Source organism: Polypterus senegalus, chromosome 10 (assembly GCF_016835505.1).
Source record: "Polypterus senegalus isolate Bchr_013 chromosome 10, ASM1683550v1, whole genome shotgun sequence".
NCBI lineage: Eukaryota > Metazoa > Chordata > Cladistia > Polypteriformes > Polypteridae > Polypterus > Polypterus senegalus.
In genome coordinates this window covers 42,935,524-42,950,644 of record NC_053163.1, presented here as the reverse complement: position 1 = coordinate 42,950,644, position 15,121 = coordinate 42,935,524, and the positions used below count along the sequence as shown (strand labels likewise).

General features: G+C 36.4%; 1 protein-coding gene across 1 annotated transcript in view; it reads left to right on the top strand.

Moving 5' to 3' along the window:
* Positions 1-15,121, top strand: part of col4a5 (collagen, type IV, alpha 5 (Alport syndrome)) — a 481,130-nt gene that overhangs the window by 169,086 nt on the left and 296,923 nt on the right. Inside the window, exon 14 of the mRNA XM_039765771.1 lies at positions 1,410-1,463. Within this exon, the coding sequence (XP_039621705.1) occupies positions 1,410-1,463 (54 nt within the window). The remainder of the gene's footprint in view (positions 1-1,409; positions 1,464-15,121) is intronic.

Here is a 15,121-nt window from a genome sequence, read left to right as displayed (position 1 = left end):
TTGCATTTAGGAGGTTGAAACTGCTGAAAGTGTCTATAACTGAAACATATTTGTAAGTCTAATTTAGTAACAACTATGGAAAAATATTTGTATTTTTAGTCCTGTGGGTTTTTTCCAATGTTATTGTGTGTGTTGTGCCTGATACTTTACGAATAGTATCAAGTTCTAGTGACCCTGAATTGGAAAGAGTGGATATAGATAATGGCTGAATAAATGGATGCATATTACTTGAAGTTATCCATAGTCCCTTTCTAACAATTATGCCTATGATATGAATGATAAAAAATCAAAAGCACCAGTTGTGTGATAGGCAGACAGACAGTTAAGGCTAAGATCTTCACAAAAAGTCATTTTTGACTAGCCTTAAAGGATAATTCTCCATCAGCTAAATGATTACTTTTTGAAGTTATACTTTATTTGTCCATTTTGAGATAAATAATAAAAAATGCCTGAACATTTTTGGGAAACCACATGCAATTGGAAGTGTATTATATGAGCCTATATTTAAAACACATTTGCAAAGTACATAATATACAATATATATATATATAAATGTAGATACAAAAAAAATCCATAAATACTAAAGAAGATATGCAAAATGTAAGTGCATTTAACAGCCTGATGTATTATGTTTAGCTAGCCTAATCACTGAAATATTATTTTACTTAAAAATGCCCTTGTGAGTAATAATGCATTATAAGTGATAAGTGCATTCAGCAAGCAATTTATCTGTTCTGTCCAAAAATATACCATGGTCCTAACTTTGGTTCCAACATTAGTCACTTGCAGGAATTTCTGAAGTTAACTATGTTCAAAACAATAAAAGAACTGTTGTCAGACAGCTAAGTAAGTTTAAGTGGGTTACATAGAGTATTGTTGTCTTATACTATATTTATAGCATGCTTCCTCTTCATGTGTTTATGCATTGAGCTAGTGCTGTTCTGGAACAAAATGAACAACAATTTTCTCACGTTTTCATATTAACTACTCCCATACATTTGGGGAAACCTTCTTTCACTGAATGTTTCGCAGCTGCTGCCATAATTATCAGATAGAAAAAAACAGCACAGTGAGTTACAGTATAGTATTCTGGTGTGCAATATGGGGGAGGAACAGGGATGATTCGTTGATTGGGAAAATATAATTCAACTAAAATTGTTATTTATGGCATCCCTAATCCATTATTTTATATATAGTACTGCCTCTCAGTGGCCTTATGTTAGGGATGAGTGGTGTAAGATAATTAATTAACGAATACTGCAGTTATTTCTTAACGTGTCAGCCTTAGACATGTAACTCTTGGAAAAACATTTTAATTGTGGATAGAATATTTTTTGTGACTGTGTTTAGAGCAACAGTAGTTGAATGTTTATTATTAGTTTAATTGTCATACTAATATTATGTTTTAGGGTGAATTGGGTCAAAATGGAGAACCTGGAGAACCTGGACCTCCTGGTATACCAGTAAGTATAAGTAAATCCTCAATTAAAGCAATTTTTGAAATGTAGAAAGACCCAACTGAAATAATCTGTGACAAGCTTCTGTATGTACAGTTTCTATTGGTAATGCAGTTATTGTTTTGGGCAGCAAAGTTAAAATAAGTTTATCTAAAAGTGGAGCTTAGTTCCTAATTTAAGTATTAGATAAAGGGAAAATTTCTTCTTCTGTTCTGTTTCAGACTATGTGACACACACAATATGTACAAAAGAAGTTATATAATTAAATTAGGTTCGGTAGAGGTGCTGCTAATTAAATATATTTTTATTGATGCATTATTTTTGAAATGCCAATAAAGTAAGTTTCTAGATTAAAATAAATGAAGTAGAATAGTTGTATATGAAATTGCTGTCTTATAGCTCTAGGTGCGTGCAGTCAGTTCCAGGCTGAGCTGATTTCAGAGTGAACCCTGCATATTTTCCTTGTGGAAATACTTGTTTTTATTCAACTTCTCTAAATTTGAATGACTTGAATTAATATGGATGCCAGCAGGAGTTTGTGTTGTGATGGACTAACAAAGTAAAGTCAAGGTCAGTAAAGATCAGTAAACAAGATAAGATAATGTAACTTTAAAAATAAGAGTAAAGTAATAAAAGTTAAAGGAAAACCAATACAGATCAAACAGAATGTAAACAAATGTACAAGTATAAAAGTTAGCATATAAACAACTGTTGGGTTAGTGGGTCTCACCAGGTTAATTATGGATTAGCCTAGTCTTGCGCACCCAAAGTATAACACACATACACAGGATTCAATCATACTTACACTAACACTAGAATCCCTGAAGCCTACAAAAAAACTTGAAATCCTGACCCACCTTAAATTAATTCACACCTCTCCATCAGCGTCTTTTGTTTTGTAAATGTGTCAATCAGCACAAGCAGCAAGCAAACTTCTGTCCCATGCCCCCGACCAACAGAGCTCAACTCGGGCAAAAAGCTGTCCTAGCTCAAGTCTTGTTTATCTTGGTGTAAGGTGCCTGGATTTGTATTGGGTAGATAATATATCATTATTTGGAAGACATGCATTTCATGTTTGTTCCATGTCTGCAACAATCTATGAAAGTGTAGGATGACAGGAAATGCAAAAAATGTTGAACTCATACCTAAAACACAAACTTTTTTCATGTTTTAGTACTAATGAAAAAATGTTGACATAAAATGTATAATGTTTGAAGACTGAAGTCCAAATATCAAATAAACACTTTCACAAAAGTTATACATATAACAAAACAAGTGTGCTTTTATTCAAGAATATAACAGAAGAAAAAGAAATTGGGTTAGGGCAGGGTACTGATACAACTACTTTGGTGGTACAGTGGTGAGAACCGATAACTCATAATCATGAGGTTGTGGGTTTGATCCTGGCCACTTCCCAAAATTTCCATTTTGAGTAGTGACCTGCTCTTATTGTTACTATTATACAATAAAAACATAAAAAATATATTTGGATTGAGTCAGTAACAACCTGTGTAAATGTATGGTACTTGTAAAGGTTAGAGTTTTTTTTTTTTATTCAGTTTTATTCTCTCAGTCATGTTCACGCTCCCCCCTATCTGACACTGCTGTTTTCAAATAAAGACATGCTATAACAGAGGTGAATTCAGATGAGGATGAGCAAGGCATGCCGATCTCGCCAAGGTATCGTACAAAGTTCTGTTTGTGATTATATTTTGTGATGGTCTTTATATAAAAGAAAATTTATATTTTGCTTATATAAAATCCACATCAAATGTTATTTACCTGTTTAACTTGATTTATTTACTTATCTTCCTACAGTGTAAAGTCACATGTAGACTGCAGAGCTTCCTGTGTTTGATCGACACGTGCATGCTGTTGTTGATCATATGCCCATGTCACTCAAACACAGGAAGCCCTGCAGTCTACTTGTGAGTTTACGATGTCAGAAGATAAGTAAATAAATCAAGGTAAATGAGTAAATAACATTCAATCTGGCTTTTATATACAAAGTACAGCGATGGCAAAAGTGCAACATGCATTTTCGTACCGTTAAAAATGTTTCTGTTTTATCGATGTGTTTATATAGATTATTGTAGACACAGAACACACATGAAATACATGTATTCGAAATAACAATATATTATTTATCCTATACAACTCTAGGCAACTCGCACGCAGATAAACAGACTTGAGCTGAGAGAACTTTCTGCCTTTTCTGTAATGGTGGGGGGATGGGATAACAGGCTACTTGTGTTTAGCGACACATTTACAACACATATGATGCTGACGGAGAGGTGCAAAGTGATTTAAGATGGGCCAGGATTACGAGTTTTTTCGTAGGCTTTGGTAATTCTAGTGTTAAGGAGGCTTTGTTGAAATAAAGAAAAAGTTCCAAGGGCATAAGCATAAAGACGTGTATAGAATTCATACTAAAACATGGCGTGTGGACAAAAGTAGATATGTGTATACGCACAAAAAAATCCAGATGCATAAATCTGTACGTACACCAATGTCAAAGTTCTTCTGCTCAATAAATCCCAGTCAGCGTGAAATGCGATGCATATGTATACGCCTGCCATCCCACCCCGACTCCTGCCAGAATTACGCCCCACAGTGAAATGGAGAGTCGCAGCCCATTGCCTGAATGTCAACACCACTGGAGGAGGTAGCGAACGTATGTTTTTATTATATTGTAGTAATAATAGTAACAGCAGCTCACCGGGCTTGAACCCACAATTGTTTGTTCATAAGGCAGCAGCTTTTACCTCAACACCAACCAAGTCAACTTACTGTTGATTGATGTTTGGGCTTGGGTTTTTACTCATTGACAGAAACATGTAAATTGAATGATTTCTGTTTCTTTGGTTATATTCTTGAATAAAAGGGCACTTGTTTTTTATACCTTTTGTGAAAGTGTTTATTTTGATATTTGGACTTTAGTCTTCACACATTATACACTTCACGTCAGCATTTTGTCATTATTACTATAACATGAAAAAGTTTCTGTTTTAGTTATGTGTTCAGCATTCCTTGCCTTGCATTGCCTACATTTACCCAGATCATTGCAGACACGGAACACACATGAAATGTAAGTATTCCAAATAATAATATATTACTTACCCTGTGCAATTCCAGACACCATACTCCCAGATAAAGTGACTTGAGCTGGGAGAAATTCAGCTGCCTTGGTGGGGGATGGGATAGCAGGCTGCTTGCTGCTTGTGCTGATTCACACATTTGCAAAACAAATGGATTTTACTGTTAATAGAGTGAAAATGTTTTATATTTGCATAAGCAAATTGATTCTCTGAAGGCTCCTTTATAACAACGTGTTTGCAATCAACTGGTCCGATTACATTGGAAACACCTGAACTTGCTGCAAATTGCACTTTGATGTTTGCCTTTTCAACCACAGTGTTCGGAGATCTTGTATATCTGCTTAACAAGGAGATAATACCATCCCATACAACATGCATGGCACAACTCAGTGATGACTGAGAAATACCTAATCGGTCAGCCAGTTCACACTGAAAAGCTCCTGTGGCTAAAAACCCAACAGTGGACAGAGCTTGTAAAGGAGCAGATACAATACAATACAATACAGTTTATTTTTGTATAGCCCAAAATCACACAGGAAGTGCCGCAATGGGCTTTAACAGGCCCTGCCTTTTGACAGCCCCCCAGCCTTGACTCTCTGAGAAGACAAGGAAAAACTCCCAATAAAACCTTGTAGGAAAATGGAAGAAACCTCGGGAAAGGCAGTTCAAAGAGAGACCCCTTTCCAGGTAGGTTGGGCGTGCAGTAGGTGTCAAAAGTAGGGGGTCAATACAATACAATATACACAACAGAACAATTCCTTAAGACAGCATAATAAAAATTTTAGAATTACGGTTTAACAGTAGATGATATGACATAATTAGGTTTGGATATTTTTAGAGTCCTGGAGACCTCATCCATCTAGCTGCATCTCCATTTGGCCATGCCACGGCTGAAACATTGCTCCGATGAAAGGACCTCTCTTTCCCATGATTCCTGTGATCCTCCATCAGGGATGACTTTACCATAGGCAGGCAAACAACTTGGCAGGTGGGCCGTGGCACCAATGGCCACATTTGGGTACCGAGAAAAGAAACAGAATAGGTGAGGGTTAGTATTCAAATATAATTATCATGTTACTTATGTTATAGTGCTAATGACTAACAACAGAGATGCAGTATGTACAGTTAATCAGCAGCTCTAGTCAGGATATGCTAAACTGAAGTAGTGAGTCTTCAGCCGGGATTTAAAGGCTGAGACCGAGGGGGCATCTCTTATGGAAGCAGGAAGACCATTCCACAGTTTAGGGGCCCTGTAACTAAAAGCTCGACCTCCCACTGTTATTTTATTAATCCTTGGAATCCTAAGCAGACCGGCATCTTGAGATCTTAATGTGCTCAGGTTTGTAAGTCATGATAAGTTCAGACAAGTAAGCGGACCTTGGCCATTTAATGCTTTATATGTTAAAAGGAGGATTTTGAAATCTGCCCTAAATTTAACTGGGAGCCAGTGTAAAGATTTAAGAACTGGGGTTATGTGTTCATATTTTCTTGTTCTTGTAATAATTTTGCAGCGCATTTTGGATTAACTGGAGGCTGTATAGAGAACAGTTTGAACAGCCAGTGAACACCGCATTGCAGTAGTCAATCCTACTAGAGATAAATGCATGAATTAATTTCTCACAATCCTGTTTATTTAGAAAGCGCCTTAATTTCCTAATATTTTTAAGATGGAAAAAACATGTTTTGGACAACTTTGTAATATGCGCTTTAAATGACATGCTAGAGTCAAAGATAACTCCTAGATTGCGGGCTGATTCAGTAAAATTAATTGGGATTCCAACTGAGTTAAATGACGACAAAATATTGCTGTGATCAGCGTCATTCCCTCCAACAATTAACATCTCTGTTTTATCTGTATTTAAAGACAAGTAGTTCTCATTCATCCATTCCTTTAATTCACTAACACAACTAATTAAAGACAACATCGGAGAAACTTCATTTGATTTAAATGAAAGGTATAACTGGGTGTCATCTGCATACGAGTGAAAATTAACATTATGTTTCCTAATGAGAGATCCCAGTGGAAGCATGTAAAGTGAAAACAGTAAAGGTCCCAGTACTGAGCCCTGCGGACACCATATTCAACTTCTGTGTATAATGATGGAGTACTGTCAGCACATTTCTGTACATACTGGAATCGATTTGATAAATAAGAACTGAACCAAGCGAGCACGGGCCTGTAAGCCCAACATCGTTTTCTAGCCTGTGCAGTAAAATAGAATGGTCAATGGTGTCAAACGCTGCACTTAAGTCCAACAACATAATTACAGTGGAATTTCCTTCATCAGAGGATATCAGAATGTCATTTACAACCCGTGTTAGTGCCGTTTCTGTACTATGACCAGTGCGAAAGCCAGACTGGAATTTCTCAAATAAATTGTAATGCATAAGGTGTGACTGAAGCTGACTGGCGACTACTTTTCTAGTATTTTAGAGAGAAATGGTAAATTTGAAATAGGCCTATAGTTATTTAGTATGTGTGGGTCTAGGTCTGACTTTTTAAGTAAAGGTTTAATGACTGACACTTTTAGTGCATCAGGTACTGTGCCATGCAATAATGAACTATTGATAATGTTTAGAATGGTGCTACAAGAACATCCATTGCACTTTTACTAGTTTTGTTGGCACTGGATCTAGGGAACAAGTAGTGGGCTTCATTTTAAATTAAAGTTAAGACTTCCTGCTCAGTTACAGGATTAAAATTATTAAAGTGCTGAATGCAATGTGAGCAGGGTCTGCTAAGCTAGTATTTGGTTTGTACTGTGATGCTGAGATCTGGGATCTTATATTTTTAATTTTCTCATTGAAGAAGTTCATAAAGTCTGTACTGCTAATATCTGTTGGTATTTTGCACTGTTGATCTGAATTCCCATTTGTTAATTTAGCCACTGCTCTAAAAAGTACCCTAGGATTTTTATTATTGCTATCTATTAATGTAGAATAGTATTCTGAGCGAGCTTTAAAGAGGGCCTTTTTATATTTATTAACACTCTCTGTCCATGCAATTTGAAAGACATGTAGCTTTGTTGTTCTCCATCTGCGCTCCAGTTTTCGACACTCTAATTTAAGAGCTCGAGTGTTTTCATTAAACCAGGGAGAGTTTCTATGTGCTTTGATTACTTTTGTTTTTAGGGGAGCCACTGTGTCCAGAGCATCTCTCAAGGTCACATTATAATGTGATGTTAGCTGATCTAAATTGTTTTCCACGTTTACATTTGATGTTAACTGATCTAAATGGTTTTCCACAATTACACTCGACTTACTCAAGGTATCTATAAATTTTGAAGCAGAATTACAATCTAGATGTCGCACTGTCTTTGTTTTAATCTGCGAGTGCGCTGGCATGGGCAGAACTAAATCAAACGTAATTAAGAAGTGATCGGAAATAACTACATTTAATGGAGTAATATTTAAATTTTGAATTTCAACTTTGTAAGTTATAATTAAATCTAATGTATGGTTATGATTATGAGTTGGACCTTTGACAATCTGACAAAATCCTACTGAATTTAACAAATAAGTAAAACATTTGCTAAAAGTGTCAGTTTCCACATCGATGTGTACATTAAAATCCCCCATCAGAACTACGTGATCATAATTTATTGCCAAATCAGACAGAAGGTTGCTAAATTCAGTCATGAACAAAATTCAGTCATGAACAGATAGAGCACATTTCCTCACAGTTTGCCTGTGTAAAGCTGGCCCCAGCTCAGCACATGGCTCCAAAAGGATAGCTCTTGGAAATCTAAACCGACTTAGAAGTAAATCATCATCATGTGCCAAGAAATCAGTTCTAAATGCTGACTGTTTAAGGAGTGCAGTGTAGGGACTTGAGAACTGGAGTTATGTGTTTGTTTTCTCTGGTTTTTGTAGTAATTATTGCAGCTGCATTAAGAACAATTTGAACACCCAGTGAATAAGCAGTCAATCCCACTAGAAGTAAATGGATGAATTAATTTGTCAGTATCCTGCATATTTTTTTAAAAAGTCTTAATTTTGCAACATTTTTAAAATAGAAAAATCTTGTTTTAGATAGGTTTGTAATGTGTGTTTTAAGTTATGTGCTAGTGTCAAAGATAACCTGTATTATGTATTGAGACAATCATAAAAGTAACTACAGCGAAAATTAAAAAGCCAGAACACATTAAACACTGTACTAATGGGATCCTGAGAAATTATTGACAATTACCTGCATTTGGCATGTTTTTTGTATGTATTGTATTTCTTAGATGAACACCCCATGTATGTTCTACTTTATTTCAAATCTGCCTACCTCTCTGCTAAAGTCAGAAACTACTAAATCAAACCCGTACTGTACATGGTCATTTTGTTGCAATTGTGGGAAAAACTGCTGTGAAAAGTGTTAATATGATAAAAGAAACCCCAATATTATTATTTTCTTGTAGTATTTCAATTTAAATACTGCAAATTATTTATTTCTATATGGGACTCATCCTGGTCATGAGTATTGGCGGTGATTGGTTGATGAGGATCCCAGTGGGACCTGGTAGCGTGGAGCTGACCCGCAGCATAACAGAAAGAATCAAAGAATAAAAATCTATTTTTTAATGCAAAGACTTTATTGGGGTTGCACTCTTTTTAGCTCACTAGCCCAAGGAATAGTTTACCGTGATAGCGACAATACAATTTTAATTGTAGTAAAATACCCTTCTAAATATAAACATATAAATGTAATTTATATTGCAGAAATAAACTGGCTGGCTTAATTTTATTTCAAAATTCAGTGAAATTGAAGTATAAACATCTTTAAACATTTAATCATAAGTCCTAATTACTGTGTGATCTTCAATTTATGAAAATGAGGCAATGTTACCATTCAGTCAGAGTCGGGCTGTAGAGATCAAAGCGATCTAGGAATGAATGTGAAGAGTGTAATTAATCAAGTCATAGATGTGAGAAAATATTGCAACAGAGTGTAAAACAGTGCTTTACTTGAAGAACTAAAACTGAAATGGCTGTGATGTTTAAGTGGCAGATCTTTAATTGCTAAATGAAATATAATGTATATATGCATTATATATATATATATAATGTGTATATATATATATATATATATATATAATGTATATATACTGTACATACTGAATAATATTTAATATGTAACTAATATGTAATTTAATATGTAGCTTGTAATGATTTCACTTTGTGATAAGTTACATGGACCTGAAAGCTTTAATCTTTCATTCATCCTTCCATTTCCAGATTCCATATCAATCAGTTTTATGCTACAGAGAACAGGAACATATTTCCACAACACTGAGCACAAATCAAGAAAGCAACCAACCTTGAATGTCATGCAGGGCACAAGCGGATCTTACCTGGTTAATAAAATGACAATAAGTTAGAATAACCATTTCAAAAAAGTCATTTAATAAGAATGTTTTATTTTTAAAAATGCTTATTTACTTATTTTATTTTATCTAAAAACTACTTACATGCTAAGAAAAAAGCCACTTTCAACTCACTTTTGAATAGATCTGTGGTTTCCATAACAAAATGCAGACATTTAGACTACTACGCTGCCTAGTAGAATTAATGCAGAGCTTTAAGTTAACATGTAGAAACTCTGTGAGTCAAATTCAAGGTCATGTCTTCTAAAAATACAAAATATATTAAAATTTTAAAAATGTTTAAAATTACACAACATTTAAATCCTTGTAAATGTTATATGAAAATAAAAAAAGAAAAAAAAACTTCTTTAGATTATCAGTTTTGTATTTACCTTTAAGTGGTTTCTAAAAAGTAAGTTTTCTTTTACTGTGATAAAAAAATAAGAAAAATAAGAAAAATGTATAATCTGAGTATAGTCAGACAGTAATACAGCAATAATTTTACCAAAGTATAGCAATTGACATAGCAGTTGTAAGAATTTCCTATTAAGTGTATTTAAATATGCACAGCAAGAAATGTAAATGAAGCAATTATATTAACAATAAATGATGTATTGAACGTGCCACCTTTTGGTCATTTTTGCTAGCCAAGATTGTAACATAGTAGCTTACAGTATTGCGAACAGTAACACTCATGTTTTTTAGCATGCACTGTAGATCATAACGATGGTCGCTCTGAAGGGCAAGTGATTGAAAATTGAAACAAGTGGCGTGCACATAAAAATTATGCCCAAACTTAGAAATGACATGCTCAAAAAAAGAGGTGTGTCAACAAATTCAGACAAGTGCTATGCACAAAATAAGTTTGATGAGGATAAAACTGAAGCAAATTCAAAGCTAATCACTTTCAAGTCAACCCAAGCAGACTGGTAATTCATTTTTTATATTGTGTGCATGTATACCTGGTCCATTATATACATTATGATTCCTCTTTTATGATTAAATAAATAAGCAGGTATTGTGCCTGTTCCTCTACCTTGTGAGTGTGGGGAGGAGCAAAAGTAAGGAATAAACGTGACTTGGGATAAATGCCTCCACATACACAACTATGATCATCTATGCATGATAAATTAAACTCAATAAGCACATCTTGGAGAGAAGTTTGACTATGAACACACACAGATTTACTTGCACAAATTCTGAAACACCATCTGTGGCCCAAGGGAAGGGGGAGCCAGGATCTCAGGAGTAGGGAGTCGGGCTGGGCCATCATCACTCACAAGCCAGCCTCCGTTTCAGTCGCTCTATCTCTCGCCATGTGTTAGATCTTGCCTCCACTTAGTTAGCGAAACCCGTTTGTTCAGCAGACATTATCATCTAGAGCAGGGGTCTCCATCTCCGGTCCTGGAGGGCTCCAGTGGCTGCAGGTTTTCATTCTAACCCTTTTCTTAATTAGTGACCTGTTTTTTTCTGCTAATTACCTTCTTTTGAATTCATTTGAATTGACTTGTTTTTTAAGATTTATTCCCCTGAATTTCTTCGTCATTCCGCGTAATTGCTTACATTTCTTTCGTTAAGTGGCACCCAAACAGAAATTAAATGTGAGGTGAGTGAGCCAACAGAAGACCAACTAAATCAGGGCCTCAAACTCCAACCGGTTTCACTCCAACCAGTTGCTTAGGCGCAGATTCTTGTTGTTAATTTAACCCGTTCTTTAATTCCATGGCTTGTTGCTGTTCTCATTGTGCAACAGCATGCATTTCCAAAACTGTTGATTTTCCCTTTTCAAGAGCACTGTTGAAATGTTTTGGGGACCTGAGCAGATTAGCATTCCTGAGACCTTCACCTTTCTTTATTTTCAGATGTTGTATGATCAATACAGTTTGCTGGACATGTTTTGGTTCATTTTGTATCTCATAATTGTTTTGCTGTTAATTAAGAAAAAAGAACAATTAAGGGGTCTGAGTCTTCAAGAGCAAGTCTAATAAAATTAATTCAGACAAAGTTAATTAGGAGCAAAAACAGGTCACTAATTAAGAAAAAGGTTAGAATGAAAACCAGCAGCCACTGGTGCCCTCCAGGACCAGAGTTGGGGACCCTTGATTTAGACATTGCTAAAGAGTAAAGTTTGACGTTTTTGAGATAGAGAGCACAGCTAAGTGTGTTCCAGAGGGTAAATGCCTATTGGCAGATATATCATGGCCATGTGCTGTTCTCTCCACGCGGTGGTCGCTCTCCCGTCAGAGGTGAACTAGATCAGATACAGTAGTAACTTTTAATGTTGGAGTGCAAATACTTTCCACAGAGATACCTTGCCAACTTTTTACATTTTTGGCAAAGAGATAGCTACATTCTCACATTTGATAGTAAAACCAAAAATATTGTTTATTAGGAGGCCCTCAGACATGAAAGCTATAAATGTAAATTATTCTCAATATAAATATATATATATATATATATATATATATATATATATATATAATATATGTATGTTACATTTTTTAAATTGTTTTTATTGATTTTAAAGCTTGTCCTATTTTACTATTACACGGCTGAGCTGCGGCGGACAGGTAGTATAACATAAAAGCTTTGTGGTCATGGAAGTTTAATATCCAGCCCTAACACTTTTCAAACAGTTTTGAGCAGAGGTATTCCCAGTGTATTAAAGTGCAATTATTTTATGATAATGTCTGACATACACACAAGTAAGTTGTTGTCGATTATTGTATATATGTGATACGGTTGAATTACTAAATCTGTCAGAGATACTTGATGTATCTCTGCTTCTACAGGCGGAATATACATTGTGTGCACATTCTCTCAAAAGTGACGGGGTGGGAGGCAGCTAGCTTATAGGGGTTTTTGTGGGAATTCACAAATGGCAAAACACCTTTTACATTGGACTCCTTTGAAAAAAATGCATAATGACCAGATTAGCCCTGTGCAAGTGAGCTGGTTTCTGTCTATGAGGTAGCATTCAATCCATGGCTTAGATATGCATTACCTTCAGAAGTAGATTAATACATACAGAAAGCTCAACCCACAGTAATGATAATTTAACAGTAGATTGCTATTTTTAGGTTTTCTTTTATCAAAGTAGAACTGCGGCATTGGAGCTGAAAGCAAATTTAGTAGGGGTTCTTTCCTTTGCTGATGTGTGTTCCAATTGCAGTCTTTATATACGCGTATAACTAGCAAAATACCCGCGCTTTGCAGCGGCGAAGTACTGCCTTAAAATTTTTATTAAGAAGAAAATTAAACTGAGGGAAAATATACCCAATAATTATTTGTTAAGGGTCTCTTTGTATACCACATTGTGAGTTCGGGCCTCCGGTTGTAACCATTATGACCGTTACGTGTAGAATTTCAAAATGAAACCTGCTTAACTTTTGTAAGTAAGCTGTAAGGAATGAGCATGCCAAATTTCAGCCTTCTACCTACACGGAAAGTTGGAGAATTAGTGACGTTGGAAAGTTTAATATGGCAGCCGACAGTGGCGTCATACCACCGAAATAAGTACGTACATCGGTTTCGGTTAGCGCAGGGAAGCCGCCTACCAAATTTTGTGAAGATGGGGCCGTAAATAAGAAAGTTCAACAAGGCGGATGTTGTCGACCGTTATGACCGTTACGTGTAGAATTTCGAAATGAAACCTGCTTAACTTTTGTAAGTAAGCTGTAAGGAATAAGCCTGCCAAATTTCAGCCTTCTACCTACACGGGAAGTTGGAGAATTAGTGAGTGAGTGAGTGAGTGAGTGAGTAAGTGAGTGAGTCAGTGAGGACTTTGCCTTTTATTAGTATAGATATGCTACCGTGGCTCTTTGTTTGTCTGTCCAGGATTTTAAGTCACCTGTAGCTTGCAAAGAGTTTGATCTATTGACCTGATATTTGGTACACATTGTGAGAATAAGCACTTCACCAGCGCAGACCCAACACAGACTGACAACGGAGGCATGTGAAAACTAAACAAAAAGATTTATTTTTCTTCACCTGTGGGGCACATCTTCCCCGTGTCCCATAGGCAGTACACATTCCCCAAAACACTCACAAGCAAAGCACCAACAAAAATAGCTAATCTTCCTTCGCCACCGCTCCTCCTAGCAAGTGTTGTCCTCCTCCTCCCGACTCCCGGAGTGGTTTCTGCCAGCTTCTTTTATAGCCCACCCGGAAGTGCTTCATGTGATGATTGACCTAATTAAGGCTGCACTTCCGGGTGTGGCTGCGTTACAGCCCACACGGGCTCAGGAAGCCGTGCAGCTCCCCCGGTAGTGGATACGGAGCACAACAGGGATGAGCTCCTGTGTTTCAAAATAGTGGCCCCGATTCAATCCAGGGGGGCTGCCCCCAAGTGTTCCTTGGGACATAGTGTGCATCCCATAACTGCTCTTCCGGATCCAGTGTCAAAGGGGCATCCGCCACAACATATACTACGTGACGTCTACCATCTGCTTTCGGGGTAATGATTGACCTCCAAGGTTATTCCTCTTTTTATTTTTATTTCATTTTATTGTAGAATCAACTCTCGGCAGCAGCCAGCAGGGCAGCCGTGCGGCACATGCGTACAGGCGCTGTTCTCATCCCTACCACCTTCGCTGTCACTTCCCCTATCTCTTTATATCTTAAATCTTTGTTGAGGCAGATTGAAGATTTAAGTGCGAGCTTATGTGAAAAATTAAAGAGAACATACTAAGTAAATGCAACACAGGCAGTGACTTAATCAGTTTTAGTGCAAAAAGATGCTGAGGAAAGAAGTGAAGAAGTGGGCTGCTAAGGTGGAGAAAAGGAGAGCTGTTCATGAAGCAGCAAGCGCATCAACATCTGAGCAAACGAATGCTAAATGTGAAAAGAAAGAGTATGAAAACTATAAATGCTCGAGTCAAGTGTATTCACTGCACGTTAGCATGCAATGCGTCGTTACTGGTATACAGTATAATTCAATCTAAAAAAGGATATATATATATATATATATATATATATATATATATATACAGTGTATATAATATGCTTAAATAATATATATAATACATATATGTATGACATCCTGAGGATTCGCGGGATCCCCTCGAGGTTGTTGGATATCATGGCCAGCCTGTACACTGGTACTGTGAGTGCTGTGCGGAGTGGAGGCAGAACCTCTGCCTTTTTCCCAGTTGATTCTGGGGTTCGTCAGGGGTGTGTTCTTGCTCCTACTCTGTTCAATGCTTGTGTGGACTGG